The 19663-nt window shown below is 41.1% G+C and overlaps 2 protein-coding genes across 26 annotated transcripts; both read right to left on the bottom strand.

The window, feature by feature from the left end:
* Positions 1-2088: 2088 nt before the first annotated feature.
* LOC145822506 (uncharacterized) lies at positions 2089-5957 on the bottom strand. The gene is made up of 3 exons (XM_082919638.1): positions 3833-5957; positions 3163-3745; positions 2089-3053 (listed from the first exon to the last, which is right to left on the bottom strand). The coding sequence occupies exons 1-3, from the start codon at positions 5810-5812 to the stop codon at positions 2182-2184; spliced, it is 3435 nt and encodes a 1144-aa protein (XP_082775764.1). The 5' UTR covers positions 5813-5957; the 3' UTR covers positions 2089-2181.
* Positions 5958-10994: 5037 nt separating this feature from the next.
* Positions 10995-17585, bottom strand: RIP5 (ROP interactive partner 5). Of its 25 annotated transcripts, none has more exons than XR_014363835.1 (6): positions 17250-17580; positions 15942-16043; positions 14309-14480; positions 11738-13424; positions 11572-11647; positions 10995-11319 (listed from the first exon to the last, which is right to left on the bottom strand). XR_014363835.1 is itself a non-coding variant. In XM_082919650.1 (5 exons), exons 2-4 carry the CDS (start codon positions 15959-15961, stop codon positions 11751-11753), a joined length of 1866 nt encoding a protein of 621 aa, XP_082775776.1. In that variant the 5' UTR covers positions 15962-16043; positions 17250-17585; the 3' UTR covers positions 10995-11319; positions 11738-11750. The 25 variants fall into 25 exon arrangements, 17 of the variants coding, with proteins under 17 accessions (XP_082775776.1, XP_082775767.1, XP_082775772.1 ...); XR_014363831.1 differs by having other exon boundaries at positions 14309-14483; positions 17250-17577; XR_014363832.1 differs by lacking the exon at positions 17250-17580 and adding an exon at positions 16776-17059 and having other exon boundaries at positions 14309-14483.
* Between the last annotated feature and the right edge of the window lie 2078 nt (positions 17586-19663).

Below are 19663 nucleotides of genomic sequence, written 5' to 3'. Positions count from 1 at the left end.
TCAAAGCTGATAGTGAAGCAAGTTTCAGGACAGTTCGTCTTAAAGGAGCCTGCCTTGGCCACATATCGAACAACAGTCCAAAGGCTTCTTGACAAATTTCAGAAGGTCGAAATAGAGCATGTGCCTCGCTCCGACAACAAGTTTTCAGATGCCCTCGCAACATTAGGGGCAAGAGTTGACATTCCAGAGGAAGAGGCAACAATTATTATCAAGAAGAGAACAGAACCTTCAATAATACCCGAAGACAAAGGCCGTCCGGAGGACTGGAGAGGAGAAGTCCTCGAGCAACTCAGAAGCAAAGTTGGAAAACTGACTATGGCCAAGCTTGCCCAATTCACAATTATTCAAGGTGAACTTTACTTCCGAGGAGGTACCGGATTCCTAGCCCGGTGTATTGGCCAACAAGAAGCAAGCTTCCGACTACAACAGATCCATGAAAAGTCTTGCGAGGATGGGGATATCAGTCTGTATAGAAGAATCCAAAGACAAGGTTATTATTGGCCCGAGATGGAGAAGGACTCGAATCAATTACAGAAGGAATGCCCCAAGTGTCAGTCATACATCCGGGAGGATGAGAGTTGTTTTGAAATTGATACCCCTGACTGGAGGCAAGTCTACATTGACTATCTCAAAGAGGGAACACTACCTGAGAGCCCGAGGGACATTGCACACCTCAAGAGGAGAGCGAGGCGGTACTTTCTTGATCAGGACAAGCTGTATAGAAGAAGTATTGAGGGCACTCCCCTGAGATGTCTCTCCAAGGAAGAGTCAGATCTAGTCCTCGGAAGAGCCCACGAGATTGAACATCAAGGAGGGGCTCGGCTGTTCGAGCAACTTATACACCTTGGGTATTACTGGCCGACCATGGAGTCAGATGCATCCCATCACGTGAAGAGGTGCCAGACTTGTCAGAAACACGGAAATTTGATCCATGCTCCAGCTGTAGACCTGCATAGTATCCGAACGCCATGGCCGTTCCATACCTGGGCTTTTGATCTGATAGGGCCCATCTCCACATCTTCTAAGGGGTACAAGTGGATTCTCGCAGCCACAGAATTGAGTACAAAGTGGGTCGAAGCAATTCCTCTGAAGAACGCTACGGGGCCTGCAGTTGCGAACTTCATCAAGGAGAATATCATTTGCCGATTTGGAGTACCAAACACCATCCTCTCGGATAACGGCACTCCCTTCATAAACAAATATGTGAAGAGCCTCCTAGAGACTTACCAAGTGAAGCATCACAAATCCACACCCTACTATCCAAAAGGAAACGGGCAGGCGGAAGCCACAAACAAGACACTGATAAGGATTCTGAACAAGATGATGGATGAGTTTGGGGGGACTTGGTCCGAACAGTTGATAGTAGCCCTATGGGCGTATCGCACTTCGAAGAGAAAGCCAACTCAAGCAACTCCTTACTCCCTTGTGTATGGGTCTGAGGCAGTGTTACCTATAGAGTTGGAAACGCCATCTGCTCGAATGGCTCTCGCCTCGGGGATGGTATTGGAGCCTCGAACCACCAGATTGGAAGCATTAGAGGAAAAGCATGACAGAGCTGCAAAAGTCATGGAAAGGTATCATGAGTCCATCGCCCGAGCCTATAACCAGACTGTGGTACCAAGGAAGTTTGAAGAAGGTGATCTAGTATGGAAGATTGTAGACCCAATCATGCGAGGACAGCCTTTACCCAAGTTTTCTCCAAAATGGGAAGGGCCCTACAAGGTGGTTCAGGCAAGCTCAAGCGGGTACTACAAACTTGTAAGGGTTGAAGACGGCTTCCGAACTGGCCCGCTCAATGCAAAGTTTATCAAGCATTACTACCCATAGTTGGACTCATCTATGTTGAAATTCATTTTCACTTTCTTACTTTGTCTAAAGGTTGTATTTCCCTTGCGTTATGAAGAAGCTGGTTTTCTCTATGGTGTATGTTTTATCCCATCACTTACAGTGAATCTATTATGCTTTTGTCAAGAAAGTTGAAGAACTAATGAGAATATTTCAGCTTTTGTAAACATGTACATATGATTGTTCTATCATTCGAAATAAATATTTTATCAAGTAGAATGAGAAAACAATGCGAAAATATCCAAACAACAAAAATTTTGTCATTTCATTGCATTGTCCTAGATAAAACATTTTTATCGAAAGGGGCAAGAAAGTAATGATAAAAAAAAAAAAAACTCAATCTTTCCTAAAGACACCCTCGAAGAAGCTGCCTGTCATATCTACATCTGGAGGACAAACAGTAGAGTGTGCCTCTAAAGTCTCCAAGGCCCGAGCATAACCCGACTCAAGTTCACGAAGAGTTGCCTTTATCTCATCTATAGAGGTGCGATAAGAGGCAAGCACAGACATAAGTTCCAGCTGATGACTGGCGTTCGAAGCTATATCCAGGCGCTTCCGAAGCCATGATAAGTCCACTTGGTGACGCTCCATGTCAGAGATCCCCTGATACGCCGTCTCGACTACTTTCCCATTAAGGTCACACAACCGTTGCCTGTCCAAGCTATATAAGATAGTGGCAAAAGACTCGAGAAGAGCAGTCTGAATGAGTGGACACTGGCAAGCAAATGAAGCAAAGGTCTCCGGGTAACTTGAATGCACAAGCTGTAGAACTGAAGCAAACTCAGGAGCTACCCAATAATGGAGAAATGATACTTTGCCAGAAGCTGAAGGAGGAATTGGGGCCGGAAAGCTGCTAGTCTCAGGAATCTCCCCAATGTCTATCGGGTTAGATGAACCACCCGGAGGGGTAACTCCCGGCAGAGGTCCCGAGCCTGAGAAGGCCGAACGATAAGGGGAAAGACCAAAAGCATCACTATCAATGTGGAAATCACTGAGATTCAAATCCAAAATATTCGAAGGCACTGGCGATGAAGAACCTCTGGCAGTCGTCTCAAAGGCAGGTGTTCCCCCTTGAGAAGGAGAACCGTGAGGAGTTACAAAGAGAGTCGGAGTAGAGTCCGGGGCAGGTGAAGACGGGACCCCGGTAGCAGCTAACACTGGAGCAGAGTCTGAGGCAGGTGAAGGCAAGACCCCGTTAGCAGCTAACACTGAAGAAAAGATAAGAAGGCCTTATTAGAGGTAGGGAACAGGAAAGTCATTTAAGTAAAGATTTCTCACAGATATAAGTAAATGACAAACTTCAGAAAGAAAGATTACCAGAGGGAGAATCAATATGCAAAGCAGGGGCAACTGAAGGACTCCTAGCATCAACAAAGTCACTTGGTCGTGTAGAGACCACCTGATCGATCTCAATGTCTGATGAAGCCTGAACAGTAGCAGTCATCCCTGAAGAAGGAAGGAGGGCCGGAGGATGAGAATCACCATAAGTGCCAGAGCGAGTCTCAGAGATCTCTAGCACATCCACCTCCACACCATTCCCAGAGGCGCACCTCATCTCTACATCGCTTCTAGAAGCATGGCCCGCGACATCAATTTCTGTGGCATCAGTCCCTCCAGCAATCTCAACATCAGAACGGTGAGCCCCAATAAACTCGTCACCAAGGTAGTGCTCCTCCTCAGCTACGGTAGGGCGATGACGACGCGTGCGTGGAATAAGGTCACAAAAATGATCGGAGGACTCAGCCTCATCATCATCGTCATCTGTAACTGCTATACGAGGGGTGCACATCTTCACAAGTCTTGCAGACAAAGGGAGGGTGTCGTCCAAGTCTGAGTCCGGCCTGGGGGAGGCAGCATGGCCAGGAGCCACGGTACCGAGAACGTCAACAACCGCAGGATCCTACACAACATGGGCAAATAAAAGTTTTCATTTTAGAAAGTATAGTCGCAAGAAGGAAAGTAACTTCAAATCAAGAATTTCGGGTACCTCATGAAGCCTTTTGGAAAGGCGAGGAGCGGAAGGACTGGCATCAGAAGTCCTCTTGTGAGCCATCTTCTTAAGGCGGGTCGTCCGAGGACCAGAGGCCTTATTCAAAGGGACTGGCTCTGGAGAAGTAATTGCCAAGCTAGAAGCAGATGCCCGAGCAGAAGGGTCAGTTGGAGCAGATGAAGTGAAGAAACCCTCGTACATGTGGTCAGATTTTCGGCTCTCGGGTAGCCGAAGAGAAGAATCCTTCTTATAAATCGGCGGAGGCAAACATACGGTCGGTCTGCTCTGGACAAATGCAATAAACGCATCGATATTCTTCTGCCAATACCGCCTGAAAGAGGGGGTGAAACCCCCTACTCGGCTCAAGCTTGGCATCGTCAAAGAGCCGGATATGGGAAGCACGGTGTGTACAAGCCGGCGACTGAAGCGCCCGTAGCTCTCTGAAAATGATAATAAATGAGGTGCTGGCCCCGGGGCACATTGATCAAACCCGAATTGACATGCTACACGGTCAGGCCTATAAACGGCACTATCAACGCCTTCCTCATGCCACACCAGTAATGAACTCGGACGGATCATAATCAGCATATCAACAAAGGGTGCAGGGATGTTCTTCGGCAAAGGAAAGGACACCGAGCGGGAGGAACCATGATAGATAAGCGGTGTGGCCACACCTACAGGTGGGCATACATACGGCCGTGCCACAAAGCGTCGGGGATCATCCACCAGAGTATTCAAGGATAAGGTGGAAATAGTACGTGACCAACGTGTAATCAACGGCTGGCAAGACTTCGCTTTCTCAAATGTCCGAGACCCATCAGTATCGAGCACGGGGATGCCATCTTTATCCACTATCTCCCGAAGAACCTCCGCCTCGAATACAGTCGGAGCAGGGGCAAATTTTGGGAACCTCTCGAAGAAGAAACAAAGTAGGAACTGGCTGTGAATGAAGGAGACAGGCTCATATCGACCCACGGAGCGAACCATATCTCGATGTAGTAGATCCAGCCGATAATAGAGATTCCCAAGAAATAGGGGAGCCAAAGGGATCCGATCTCCTCTAAAGAGCCTGACTGCCAAGGGGAAGACGAAAGGATTGAGGGAATCCGGAGGTGTGCTCGGAAGAATGAAGAATGAAAGGAAGCAAGCCAGAAATCCCAAGAAATAGAGCCTGGAGCCATACATCGGACCGGCTTCATACTCCCGAGAGTCAGGATCAGCATCTCTGGCCAAGGGCTGAAGATCCTTGAAGAAGTGACGGATCCATGCAGTATAGGAGGCACGGTCCGTCCTTACTCGACTAGTCCTCCTCGCTGAACCATCAAAAACAGAACTCCACCGACCACAAGTTTGAAGATTTAGCTTCAGAGATTGGATCAAAGAATCATCTTCGGGGGGTGTCTGCTCAGGGTCGAAGGCATCAGGGCCGGTCACCTCCAGACGCAGCAACATGAACACATCCTCAAGGGTGGGCCCCATCTCGTGCTGGCCAAGTATAAAGGTGTGTGTCTCGGTGCTCCACCGAAGAGCCATGGCTTCCAGGCTAGCATTGTTGCGACGGATGGATAGAGATCTAGATATTTTCACCGGGATCAATAGCCGGGCCTCTTGAAGCCGCTGACAGAAGCTTTTGTCCGAGAGGACATCATCGACCCACTCCTGCCAACCAAAAGGAGGGTTTGAGAAGGCCTTGAACTGAGGATAACAGTATGGAAAGTCCCCCCGCTCAATCCGAAAGCGTAGCACCGAGGAAGGAGAAATGAGGGCCTCATGTCCAGAGTCAGTGTCCTCAGTGAGACATAATGGAGCCCCCTTCGGAGATAGAAGAGAAGTGGTAGAGGTAGCCGCCCGCCAGAAGGGGTCCTTCCGACCAAAATAAGGAGATTTCCTCCACTCAGATGCCGGAGGTACATCCCTCTCTTTCATGAGAGCCGGTTCCGATGACCCCGGGACAACGGGTTTCTTTCGAGAAGACATATGGCTGAAATAACCTGTATAAATATTAAAGAGTTGACCGTATTAAAATTCAGAATATTGTTACATGCAACATGATGGGTTTATCAACAAATTCAACTTCGGACGTCATCAACAATTCATTTTCTTGGATATTCTTCAAGCTCAACAAATTTTAATACCAATGGGTGCATCATCAACATATAGATTTTCGTCTTCTATCATCAATAAGAGGTGCAATGTCATAGGTCGCTTCATGATGAAGTTCAATTGGGTCAATTTCTTAAAGTCACTATGTTCTATATTAAAGGTCCAATTTATACGGGGCTCAAAATTTGGACAGAGTGAAGTTCAATAGTAAATTTCAGGCCCGAGATCCGAAGTATATTACATTGCTTATCAGTAGCAAGATTCAATGGATCATTATGCAAATTACAAGAATGTCCTTTCCAAAGTCCATATTCATAAGTCCAGGGTTTTCTCTCTCCATGTCAAAAATGGAGCTTAAATACTAGTCAACAAGTTATATTCGGCCTTTCCTCGGTGATAAAGTTCAACAAATTATGTTCAAGCCAAGCACCTCAATAAGGTTTCAAGTGCTAGTGCATGTTTCCATATGGCCAACATCACGGTGTTTGAGCTAAAAAAAAAAAAAAATATCATTGGGATTGCCACAAAAAAATTGAGTCCATATTCAGATTCAGTTATTTATTTATTTATTTTATTTTTATTTTCATCAGATTGCTTGAGCCCTCTACATTGCCACAAAAATATATTTATATATATTTAAATATATTTATATTCGGAAGAGGGGGTTGAATGTCATACTTACAAATTTGGGCAGTTAGAGAGGTGAAGTCCGAAACCGATACTGGAAATTTAAGCTGAAATCAGAGAGGCTTTACAGACTGTAATCAACAAGACTGGGCTAGGCTTGACAGGACCACACACGTTGCGTTGAGAGGGCGAACGTGTGTGGTGTGCGTTGGAACCGAAGTTGAAACCGGAAGCAACGCTGGTACCACAGAAGAGTCAGTAACCACACACGTTGCGTTGAGAGGGCGAACGTGCGTGGTGTGCGTTGGAACCGTTGAAGCCAACAGTGATTGGTGATGGAGTAGCAGCAGATTGAAAGCAATCAATGTACACACGGCTTCAGTCTCTAACTTGTTGAAAGAAGAATGTGTGTCATTGGAATCATAAATTCTGATTCCGAGGCCCTGCAATAGCAATCAGAATTTGGCCCTGCAATAGCAATAGCAATAGCAATCAGAATGTGTGTCATCAGAATTTGGCCCTGCAATAGCAATCTATATACAAAACTACCAAAAAAGAGCTGCCACAAAATAAATATATATATATGTACAAGAGGAAGAAGTTCAAAAAGGGTGGAAATATAAACTGAAATTAGAGATGTTTTACAGACTGTGGTCAATAAGAATGGTGGCACGAGCAATAGCTGAGATCGAAAGTAGGCAAACCGATGTCACGTTGAATCGGCGACGCGTTCCGCATTGATTAATTACGGATGGAACCAGCAGGTATAACACAAAACCGAGAGCTATGAGATCCGAGCTCTGGAAGATATTGCCGGACCAAGAAGACGTTGAGTTGAATGGTGTTCGGCGAGACCACGCATGCCGCGTTGAGAGGGCGGCGTGTGTGGTCGGTGCTTGGCAGTCAAGGCTACCAGCAGTGACGTGAGTGGGTATAACTGGACAGCCGAGGCCGGCGGCAAAATTGCAGTAAGAAGAGGACAATAGTGATCGGTGCTGGACAGTCTCGGCCTACAGTAGCAATGGCGTCGCCGAGGAATCGACGTCGGCAGTGGTTAGCAAAACTGGGCTTCGGCAGATGCGTGGGTAGACTGAAGTGAAGCACCAGTGGTTGAGCTCGGCAGTCGAAGGGCAGAAGCGGCTGTAACGTCGCTGAGGAGTTGGCGTCGGTGCTGGTTAGTTGAGGAAGGTTTGTGGCCACCGACGGTGTGCAAGGAGGTGTGGGTCTTCGGTGACGACGACGGTGGTGCTCGGAATGGCAGCAAGCTGGGTTGGTCTTGTGAGCAACCAACAGTAGCTTTTGGTGTAGCAGCCTCGGAGCTTCGTTGGAAAAGAAGGTTTGTTTTGTTGAAGAAGAAAGATGGTCTCTCAATCTAGAGAGAGAGTAGGCTGAGAGACGAAGTTGGAATGGAGGTGGCGGCTGTGCAAAAATTTGGTGAGGCTTAGGGTTTTGGCACTTTCCTTAAATAAAAAAAAAAAGAGCATTATCCTTTGCATATTCTGAATATGTGTATATGTGTAATTGGTCTGCCGTGTGTGCCAAACAACAAAGGCACGTGTGAGCCTTAAAAAAAAAAAAAAAAAAAAAAAAAAAAACAAAGTACAAAAAAATTAAATTTTTGCTTGTCAATTTTTTTTGTAAATTGAAGTGCGTCATCAATTTTATCCGTAGGCTCTGTCGTGACAAAATGTTTTTTTTTTTTTTTGGGAACGTGATGCGAAGCAGGGTCGAAGAAATGACAGTATGCATGTCTGAGAAATTTAAAATTTCTCATACACGCAAGGGGCAAATGTAAGAGGGGCTAATTTGAGCCCACTAAATTATTTAGGCCCAATAGCCCAAGATTAGTGGGCCCGAATTTATCGCAAGTCCAAGAATCGGTGGGCCCAGATTTATCGCCATCAAATGGATTAAATCGCTGTAAGCCTCGAAAGGGTTCGGGTCCACGAACCTAGAGACTTACTCGGGCCCGGACTTGAAAGGGTATTAAGCAAGCCTAGAGATCCGAGGCACTCGGACTCGAAAGGATTCGGATCCACGAATCTAGAGATCCGAAGTACTTGGCTTCGAACGGATTCAGACGCAATCTAGAAGTCGCTCCGTTAATGAGTCCCAGAACACTTGCGGGCTCGGAGCTTTCCGGGATCTACGCATCAGAACGATGGGCGTAATGGAGTTCGAACAAAGGACCCGATCCCGAGGACGGTGAGTGGAGATAAATTCACTCTTCGGTTAAACTAGCCTATACCCGGGTCGAGGTGGCACGACCTCGGGGGGTCCATGAGACTCGGCAATATTTTGCGGCAGGACGTCCTCTGGGACTACCCCTGACCCTTTGGGATGATTGGGGATCATTGGTTAGGTGTGGCTAAGAAGAAGGGTTCGCCGAGGGAGTGATCTCCTCTTCGGGGTTTTCTCATCCTCGGAGAAGTCACCTCCTCGGAGAGGTCACCTCCTCGGACAAGGTGGTTAGAGAGAATATCCCCCATGTGCCTTGCACATGGGCTCCATCCTACATCATGAGGTGCCTATAAATAGCACCCACCCATAGCTTTACAAGGGATGGATTTTGGAGATTTTTTAACTCTTGGGAAAGAACTAATTTCCCTTCTCCATTATCAACCTTGAGAGTGAAAGTGGGAGATCCATGGGAGAGCCTTGCCATTATTCCATTCTCTAGCCATTTTGCCTTCTTCTTCACCCAATCTCTTATCTCCATCATCTCCTTTGTTGTCGTGTTCCTAAGTTGAGATTATTGAAGAATCTAAGCCTCTCATCATATTCTAGAGAATTCGAAATTGTTCTTCAAGGATCTTCGAAGATCTTCGAATTTTCCAACTCCTTTCTTGAACCCTCTCCTACACCAACCAATTTGAAGCACTAATAATACGAAAAATGCAGAAAGCAATCCTCTACTGTTTCACGTACTGTTAGAAATTAGACGTGCATGTGACATGACCCATGACCCTTTTAAATCTTATCAATGAAAGTTTGAATTTGAATTTAAAACCTATTTAGATAACCCACTCATGATATCTATATCTATCATACTAATTGATAATGATAAATGATATACTTAGCCTATATATCTGATACGATATATGGCTATAAAGCATTGGTACTTCGAAAAACATGCTTACTGACATATGGTACCTCGTATGGTACTTCTGCATACGTACCAAATACACGAAACACGTACTTAAATTATTTCAACTTAATTTTTGGCGTACCGAGACGTACTTAGTACACACTCAAGCCGTACCGTACCTCAGTTGAAATAATATTTTCTTCTACTACAGAGATAAAATTCCTTTCACTAGACTTTCTTTTTTATTTTTAGTTTTATGCTTAGCATGATTTTAAAATTAAATTGTGATTTGTAAGTTATTTGATATATTGCCATTTAATTTTGATTTATACCTTTACTTTTGACATTAAATGTCAATTATAGGTCAGATCTTAACAAATTAAACAAATTAATTAATTTTTGTATTACTTTAAATTAAAAATAAATATTTTTTTACAAACGTACCAAACCGTACTCGTACCATACTTTTTTAAGATTTTATTGTATCGACATACCCGTATCGTACCAGTACTAGTACTCGTACCCGTGCTTCATAGATATATGGAATATGGTATGAATCAAATAATGAATGATTTTTCCCATGCTGACTCTCTCCAATTAAAACAACGATCAAATTTTTTGCGCTATGACTTGTGTGGGTGATACTTATATTGTGGTATCACTCCACTACTGAGAGTTTATTGTTCGCATTTTTTAAAGCACATGATTTACCCACAAAATTCTTCGCTTCAGGTTCTATCACTTAAGGTATGATCTGATATTTTTACCCGCTGCGTTATGAAATGATTTACATGTACATTTATACATGTATTGGCAACATTTTATTTATTTATTTATTTATTTTTGTGCTGTTACCAAAGTGTTCACACCCACATTACTCTGGAAATCCAACTCAGGATAGCAAAGGGTGCCACGAGCCGAGCTCAGGATCGCCTCTGTCAACCTGCTCAGGATCATTTGAGCCAAGCTCAAATACAATTATTGTTACCAATAGCTATGTCTCAATCCCATACCTAAGTGTTCACACCCACATCACTCTGGAAACCCAACTCAGGATAGCAAAGGGTGCCATGATCCCAGCTCAGGATTGCCTCTGTCAACCTGCTCAGGATCATTTGAGCCAAGCTCAAATACAATTATCGTTACAAATAGCTATGTCTCAATCCCATACGACTTTAAAACGTGTTATACAACGAAGATCTATATCTCACGCTTACAAGTCTCCTGACTCACACTTCGCCAAATAATGTGAGACGTGGTATTGTTGTCCAAATAAACAGACCATCCCAACACAGTTTTGATATAATAAGAACAAGCAAAAACAAGATGCAAAACAGAACATCCAAAGCAACTCTCAAAGCATGATTTACCAAAATAAATCCCAAATCACATACCACATTAAAGTGCAACCAACCAGTGAATTCCACAGTAACATAGTTTTTTTTTTTTTTTCTTGAGTTCATAATTATTTACCCTACAACAACTTGAATGCAGTGAATCTACAAATGATCAAACCATAGACAAACTGGCATTATAATATGAGCAACCAAGCTTTGTAATCACCACGAAGCTAAGCAAATTACCACTGAGAACATTGCAGGAGTGCCACTAAACATGCACACACATCTTCTCAAAAAATGTCCCGGCTTTTGCCACGCAGCAGCACCTGCAAAAAGAAACCATGTATGTGGTTAAGAAATGTAGCTAACCCCTCTACTTGTTTTGGCAAATATTATTTTTCAGAGAAAAAAAAAATTACTCAAAACTTGTTTGTAGAAAACATTTTCTATGTTTGATAGTGTTCTTAAAACTAATGTACTAGTGGTGGGGTGGTGGAGGTGCCCATGGTAGAGGGGATAGTAGCCGTGGTACTATGGTGGCATCATTGGTAAGAATTTAATGCAGAAGCATTTTCCACCTTTAAAAAGTAAAAGCATTTTTCATCCAAATAGGCTTCTCTTCTTTTCTTTTCCCCGTTGAGCACACAATGTTTTCTGTCATACCAGATGCCAAAAAATAAAGTTGTTTTCCGCCAAACAAAAGAATGTAAAATAAAAAAATCAGGAACCAAAAAGTACATTAACCTTTCTCATGATTCTATTTCTGCGGCTTCTTCCACAAAACCCCAATCTTCCTCAGCACATTCCCATTTTTCTTCTTCATAAAATCATCAACAACGTCGTCAGAATCAGGGGAACCAATCTTCCCTGTTGCAGGATTGTAACTGCTGTCCAATGATCCTGTTCTTTCCATAAACTTCCCATTGTTACCTGTTGAAAGCATTGCTGCAGCTGCCTCTGCAGCCTTCCTCCACTGGTCAGATTGCACTTTTAGCCTCCTTAACTCTGCCTCCATTTCACAACTCGCCGCCTGGACTGCCTCCAACTGCTCAGCCACCCTCACAGCCCTCCTATTATTCTTATCTGCTTCCTCTGTCATATATCCAAGCTTCATATTCGCTTCCTGCTCTGCAGCCCTTGCTGCCTCTATTTCAGCAACAACCTCAGCGTTCACTTTCCCCATTTCTCTTCCCTTCATTTCCGACTTCAACATCTCATTTTCCTCTGATATATTTTGCAATTCCGTTTCCTTATCCATCAAATTCGCCTTCAAATGTTCAATGTTGTCTTTTGATTTCTTCAGTTCCTTTTCCAGTTCATATTCTCTCTGGCTTGGTAAGCTCTTCTCAAGCTTCATATGCAGCCCCTCATTCTCCTCTGAGATACCTTGCAATTCAGTTTCCTTATCCATCAAATTCGCCTTCAATTCTTCGATGTCAGCTTTTGTTTTACCTAGTTCAGCCTCGAGTTCAGCCTCTCTCAGACTCGATGCAGACTTAATCTGCTCCACCAATTCATTAGCGCTTCTGATCTGTAGTGTGTTTCGAATATGTTCTTCTTGGAATCTGATCTCAGCAGTTTCTAGTGCAGTTCTTAACAGTCCTTGCTCAGCCTTAGCAGAACTAAGCTCTGTTTCAAGCCGCATTGATTTGCAAATATTTCCATTGATATCACATTCTAGCTTGTAATCAGCACCGAGATTTTTTGAACTATTGCTTCCATTGTTAATGATGTCCGCCTTAAGTTTGGAAACAAACCCTTCTAGTGATTTCACACATGCCCTCGATTGATCCAACTCCAAAGCTATGGATTCATAAGCTTCCTTGGCTTTAGTACCATCCAACCTGAGGGTCTCAACAGTTTTTTTGGCAGTTTCAAGTTGCAACAAAGTCCCACCAACAAGCTCTTGGGCCTGAGCTTCCGATTCTTTGGAATCCCTCAACTGGTTTTTCATGTCCTCCACAAGAGAAAGTGTTTCTGCTAGGTTTTCTTTCACGCTCAGTAGCTCTGCATTGGCTGATTGTACATTCTTCGTTTGTGCGGCCTCAGATTCAGCTACCATTTCAAGCTGGGCTTTTAGCTGCTGAATCTCATTCACAGCCGAGGCTAATGCAGCTGATTCAACCAAGTGCTGATTCTGGATGGCCTCAAGTTCAGATTTGTATTCCCGATCACGATCTTCAGAGATCTTTTGGAGCTCAATGACACGGGTTTCCTCAGAAGAAGATAGCTCCAAAAGTTGCTTCTGAGACTCATCGAGCTTTGAAGACAAGGCTAATAGCTGCTTTTTTGAGTCCTCTGCGTCTTGCTGAGCTCTCGTTTTCCATGACTCTGAAGAACTTAGCTCGTCTTTCACCTTCTTCAGATCTCCCTGAAGTTGGGAAATCTGAGATTCCAATACAGAAATTCTGTTTGGACGCTTCTTCTGGAGCTAGAAAAAAGAACGACAAAAAATTAGAAATTTATCCAATATCCAAACCAAAGGCACGAAATTCTAGGGGGAGCAAAGGATACACAAAACTTGTACTTGCAATTCCAAAACAAATTGAAATATGATTTCATTTTTAAATACCTAAAATAAAATTAAGCAATGTAAAGATTAAAACAAAAACAAAGACCTTATGAACGTGTTGAAAATTGCAAAACCGAACCACATAAAATTAACTGAAAACAGCAAACAAAAGCACACATATAGCAATCTATACAAGATTTGACAGTGTGATTACATCCACAAAGGAGAGAAGAATTCACCATCTTCAAAATAAGTTCACGGCTGTTCTCCATTACCTCTAATCACAAACAATAACTATAATTTTCCTCTAATCCAAATCACTGCCATCCAATGTACAACAAAAAAATAAATGCAAGAAATCCAACACAAGTTCAGTTATGACAAAGAATTATAGTGGAAAGGGCTCAAATGATCGGTGCAAAACTATGGCATACTACCAGGGCTGTTGTTTCAAATTAGAGTTTTTGGACAATCAAATTTATGCATTATTCATAAAACAGAAGTTTCCATGAACCAACAATATGTGGAGGGTGAAGAAAATGGAAAAACGAAAAGCCAAGGCCAGGTGATCTCAACATTCTACTATGAAGTTTTCAAAAGGAAACAAGAGTAAATAAATTTATGGAGCAAAGAGTCGTTGAGGAGCTTGACAAGAACAATAATGTGTATTCTAGTTAAACTATCTCTGCGTTCTACTTTTTATGAAACCATTCCATGAAGAGACTGGATGGAAAGATTAGTGGAAATTCCCTAAGCACTATATAGCAGCAAATTTGGTGGGTTCTAATTGCTTTGAGAAGTACCTCAGATGCTGGGCTTCTGGGTGACCTATGCTCATTGACTTTAGGGCTCTGCTCTTTTGGTGTCCGACTTGCTAGATTTGAAGATGATGCAGGAGCTGTCTCTAATGTAATTGGCTTGAGTTTCCGTACTGCCCGAGGAGAGATCTTTTGAGGTGCTTCCGCCAGGTTCGTTCTGCTGCCAAAATCAGCGAAATGACAGCAAGATTTCAGATAATGCAAATCATCAATCATCAGTCCTTTTTATTAAAAACTACAAAAACTCAATACTCAACTAGATACTAGGTCATGAGAAGAGAGTGAGAACCTCTTTGTGCTAGCTTATTTTTTGCCAGTTTATGCATCAACTCACACTATGCATTAGGCGGGATCTAGTAAAAAAGTGATCAAAACAGTATTTGTTGCCAAGAACTGTTGTTGGGGCCTCTATGGGTTTAGGAACCATCTCAATGATTGGAACCATTCATCTTTTAGGGCATGCCGAGCAAATCATTCATGTAAAAAATTAAGTTGATTGAATAACTATAGCCGCAAGATTGGATCACATTTTTCTTCAAAAAAATTGACGGCAAGTATGATTTTGAAAATAAACTATCTATTATTTTGAAGACAATGTGATCTAATCATGAAGTTACAATTGTTTGATTAATCCGACATGATAAAGTTATGCCCTCTCTAACAGGGTAAACTATATGTATGATGTCCTGTATTCAAATGGCACCACCCACTCTAACATTTTAAGGCTTTAAATGAGAAAAACAGTACTGAATCGGCAGCTTTCATAAGAGGGCCCTCCTCAACCTCAAGACAGTACTGAATCAGCAGCTTTCATAAGAGGGCCCTCCTCAACCTCAATACAAGGGAAACATTTGTCTGATACAAGAAATTGTAGCTCTTTAACTCTTTCTATGGAAGCAAAATCTCAACTATTTTAGAGAGACAGAGCAAGTTGTCCATATTCACAGGTACCAAGTGGTACGCGCATGGATTGATCCAAGAAATAAGACAAACCCAAATCAAATGTGAAAAACAAATTAGAGCCATGAATTTTTAGCAAAAACAAGAACTAAATTATTTAGCTGCAATAGACCCTTATGTGATAAGAAACAGTGACCCAATACTTCTATTATAGAAACTAATATTCAAATGGATGTGAAAAGTCATCAAAAATTTAGTTAGTATGAAATATTCATGTTTTCATGAATTATTTCAGAAAAAGAAGAAAAACCCATATCAGAGATGAAGGGGTTTATTAGTCTGAAAAACAAAGCATCTGGATCTACAATCAGAGTGCAAAGCAAACAGCAGATCAACCTGTCAATTTCTAGCACATGTAAAGACCTCCTCATTCACCCTATTGATAATGGGCACTTACAACTCCAATGGAGAAGGAGATAGGTGATGGAATCAATAGGATAAGAGATGAATGTCTATTATGCAGTTATAAAATCCAAAATATACATATGAATTTTTAAAAAAAAAATTTAAAAACTCCGACTACAAAAATGTTGTATTTAATCATAAATGCAAAATTCACTGATTGGGAGAACAAAACAACTACCCATAAATTCCACCAAGCAACTTGCCAAGCATTCTATAAATGGAAGGGAACACCCATCAGAGCCATTGAAGTTACCTTGCCTTTGGAGTCTGCATATTTAACAACTTTCCTGGCCACGAAATTCAAAAGCAGTGTATGCTATTCCCTGCTACTTCAATGCTCCCTGGCCCACAAATTCTGCAACAATTCAGAGAAATCACAAGGGGAGAGAGAGAGAGAGAGATGGGAATCCAATGTGAATGAATACACTACAATGAAGAAGATATAAACAAACCATGAACACAGACAAAATGTGTACAAATACTGATAAGATTTTTCGAAAGTGAAATACACGAAACCAACCCTCTAAAATCTTGGTCATTCTTGTGTATTCTGTGTCCGACTATGTGATCAATGTTTCATAGCAGAATTTAAACAAAATATATACTTGTACAAACCATAAAACACGTTACAAGACAAACAATTTAAACAAAATATATTTAGAACTAAAACAAACAATACATACATAGAAACATAGCTTTCATATTTACTACTACACTCATTATTCAATACATCAAGATTTGAAGGCATGCTTTTAATACACCATCATCATTGTGATCACGAGAAAAATTACACAAAACTACCCCTCTTGAATTACTGTGCAGAGACAAAGCCACAGCGGGGTCCACTCAGCAAATTAGCTCAAATTCAGGGGGCAAATTCGTCAGTTAAATATTCCTCCCTCCATGGTTGCCGTGATTGAAGGAGGCACTACTAGTACTATGAGAGATGACTTTAATGAAGCTAGTAAACAATAAAAAATTAAAAATAATAATCTAAACAAAATCACCCATTATTCACCATACACAACTCAGAACAGTGAAAGAAAACAAAATCATTTGAATATTGTATGTAAAAATACAAACAAACCTTGCTTTGAAGATACGATCTAGATTCAGAGCAACATTCAAAGCAAAATTAGGTAAATCAAAGAGGAATCTTCAGTGTGCAACATGGGAAGCAAGCAATGTATATGCGTATATATATATATATAGAGAGAGAGAGAGAGAGAGAGAAGGAAACGTGTATGAGCCTTTCTGTTTCTGAGATTCGATATTTGCTTTACGAAAGTAATTTGAAAAAAGCCTGTAAAACCTGAAGCTACGAAGATCGGACACAGACCCTTCACTGTTCTCGTACCAGACAAACAGAACAAACATCCAAAAAGTGAAATCATTACATTAAAGCAAAAGGAAACCTAAAAAAAAAAAACCCACTGATTATGGGCATATATTATTTTCTCTCACAATTTTACCGAGAACCAAACAGAGAAAAACAGCTGAATTTTTTTTCCCATATTATTAAAAAAATATTAGAGGGATAATGTAGGTTATTCTTTCTTACCAAGATGATTATTAGGCAAAAGAGCTGAGATGGTGATGATGATGAGAGCTTTGAGCATTTATTTCGAAAGAATAGAATTCGAGGAAGAACAAATTATATAAATGTATATATATATATGCAGAGTTTCGAAAAGATATGCCATGTAGCTTCTGCTTCTTCTCTCGCAATTGTCATTTTTGTTCTTCTTCTGAACTCAGTTCCCGAGGTCACCTCTCTCTCTCTGTTTTCTACTGGTATGTGTGTGCAGATAGAGAGAGAAAGATAGAAATTGCAGAATGGAGAGAGAGAGAGAGAGAGAGAGTGAGACAACGTACTGATAAGATGTTATAATACAGTAGGGATATTTTGTCGTTTTTTTAAGAGCGTGTTAGAGCTTCTCCCCGTAATTGTTTGCCATGTTCTAAATAAATGTATTTTTTAATTTTTTAGATTAAAAAATTAAGAAAAAAAAATATGATTGTTTAAGTTAATTTTTAAAAAATATATATATATTAAAAAATTGTATAAATTAGTGTGTAGAAAAAAATTAGAATTGAGAGTTGTGCAGTTGTAATTTTTAAATTTTGATAAATAGTAATAACTTTTTAACTTTTTGAATAATTTTTTGATTTTTTGACTTTTTTTTTAACTTGTCAAACTTGACCTTATTTAAATTTTTTACTATTAAATTTAAGTGTACAATTTTGAATAATTTGAAAGCTAGTTAAAAATTAATTTAATTTTTAATTCATTTTAAATTATATTATTTTTTATATATAAAAGGAAAAAAAATTTAACAAATTTTCCAAATCACCTCTTGATACGATGTGTTTCTATCGTTTCATTAAATTTAACCAGTCGTTAAGTCGGTCATCTATTTGATCATCTGATAGTGTAGTTTTAAGTTTTCAAATTAGTCATCTACTTGATCGTTTGGTCGGTCATTTATCCGGTCGTTTACCCACGGTCATCTACGACTTTTGATTTGATAAAAAAAACAAAACTCTCTTTGTTTAATACCGATTTAATAAAATGATAGAAATATCAATTTTACAAAATTTTTATTAAATTTAAATTTGATAGATGATATGAAATTGGATTAGAAATGATTGTTAGAAGGATAAATAAAGTTCACGGTAAATTACACTCACATACCTATCTTGAATAATAAATATAAAAAAAAAAGGATAATACCAACCAAAAAAACAAAGAATAAAATAGTAATAATAAGCGTTGATCTCCCATTCATATCGGGTTAGAAAGTGTTGTTGAGCTTTCGTCAGCCGGAGTCCATATCAATTTTTGACTTGTTTAGGGTCTGTTTGGAACCGTTTAATTTATATTTATAAAAATTTTATAAATTAATTTTTATTTATTTTTATAAAAATATAAATTACAAACATGTTTGGTAATTGACAAAATGTTTAAAAAAATTTAAAAATATAAAAAAATAGTGAGAAATGGCAAGTGATGGCAAGTGACGGCGGAAGACGGTGGTGGAAAGTGTAGGGGTGAGCATGGTCCGGATTGGGGTAAAACCAGGACCAATCCGTTATCTACGGTTCCTGAAAAATTGGAACCAATCCAATCCGTTTAAATCATGGAACCAATCCGAACCAATCCATTTAAATACGGATTGGATCGGTTTAGGACCACGGATTCACATAATTAAATAACAAATATATATATATATATAACACTTTAATTTCATAAAAATATAAACATAGCGCTATATCAGTTCCATAATAGCAACATGTTTTTTTATAATAGTGACATACTGCTCTTGAATTTAAACAACCATAAGAAAATACAAACAAAAGTAATAAAATAAGATATTATACGGTTTTAGGTTTGAGTTTAGATTTTATATAGAATAAGAGAAGATACTATGGGGGAGGATGTATAATAAAAATATAGACTATTTGTATACGGTCCGGATCGGTTCCAATCCGGAACCGTGGGGTTCAATCCAGAACCAATCCGTGGACTACGGATTTTTAATTCTTCAATCCGGAACCGAACCGCGGATTCAAAAAACCAATCCAAACCTATCGGATTGGACTAGACTGGATCGGATTACGGATTTCACGGATTCCTTGCTCAGCCCTAGGAAAGTGGTGACGGTGAGTGGTGGGTGGTGGGTAGTGGGTGGTGGTGGTGGTGGTGGGTGGGTGACGATTGGTGGATGGGTGAAGGTAGCGGGTGGTGGGTGGTAGCGAGTGAGTGGTTGTGGATGGGTGGGTAACGGTGGCGGGTGGTGGGTGGGTGGGTGGGTGACGGTGGTAGGTGGTGGTAGCGGCGGGTGGTGGGTGGTGATGGCGGCGGGTGGTGGGTGGTGGTGGCGGCAGGTGGTGGGTGGTGGTGGCGGCGGGGACGAGTGGTAATGGTGTGTGGGTGGGTGGGAGACGGTGGCGGGGAGAGAGTGGTAACGTCTG

This window comes from Camellia sinensis, chromosome 3 (genome assembly GCF_055761805.1).
Source record: "Camellia sinensis isolate YWXY chromosome 3, ASM5576180v1, whole genome shotgun sequence".
Classification (NCBI taxonomy): domain Eukaryota; kingdom Viridiplantae; phylum Streptophyta; class Magnoliopsida; order Ericales; family Theaceae; genus Camellia; species Camellia sinensis.
This window is presented reverse-complemented; position numbering and strand designations above follow the sequence as displayed.

Coding starts and splice junctions, on each gene's coding strand:
- LOC145822506 (XM_082919638.1), bottom strand. CDS start 5,812: ATGTCTTCTCGAAAGAAACCCGTTGTCCCGGGGTCATCGGAACCGGCT. Junction 3,746..3,832: donor TTTCCAAAAGGCTTCATGAG/GTACCCGAAATT, acceptor CATGTTGTGTAG/GATCCTGCGGTTGTTGACGT. Junction 3,054..3,162: donor GCATATTGATTCTCCCTCTG/GTAATCTTTCTT, acceptor TCTTTTCTTCAG/TGTTAGCTGCTAACGGGGTC.
- RIP5 (XM_082919639.1), bottom strand. CDS start 15,898: ATGCTTGGCAAGTTGCTTGGTGGAATTTATGG. Junction 14,484..15,866: donor TTGCTTGGTGGAATTTATGG/GTAGTTGTTTTG, acceptor TGATTTTGGCAG/CAGAACGAACCTGGCGGAAG. Junction 13,425..14,308: donor CCAGAAGCCCAGCATCTGAG/GTACTTCTCAAA, acceptor TCTTTTTTCTAG/CTCCAGAAGAAGCGTCCAAA.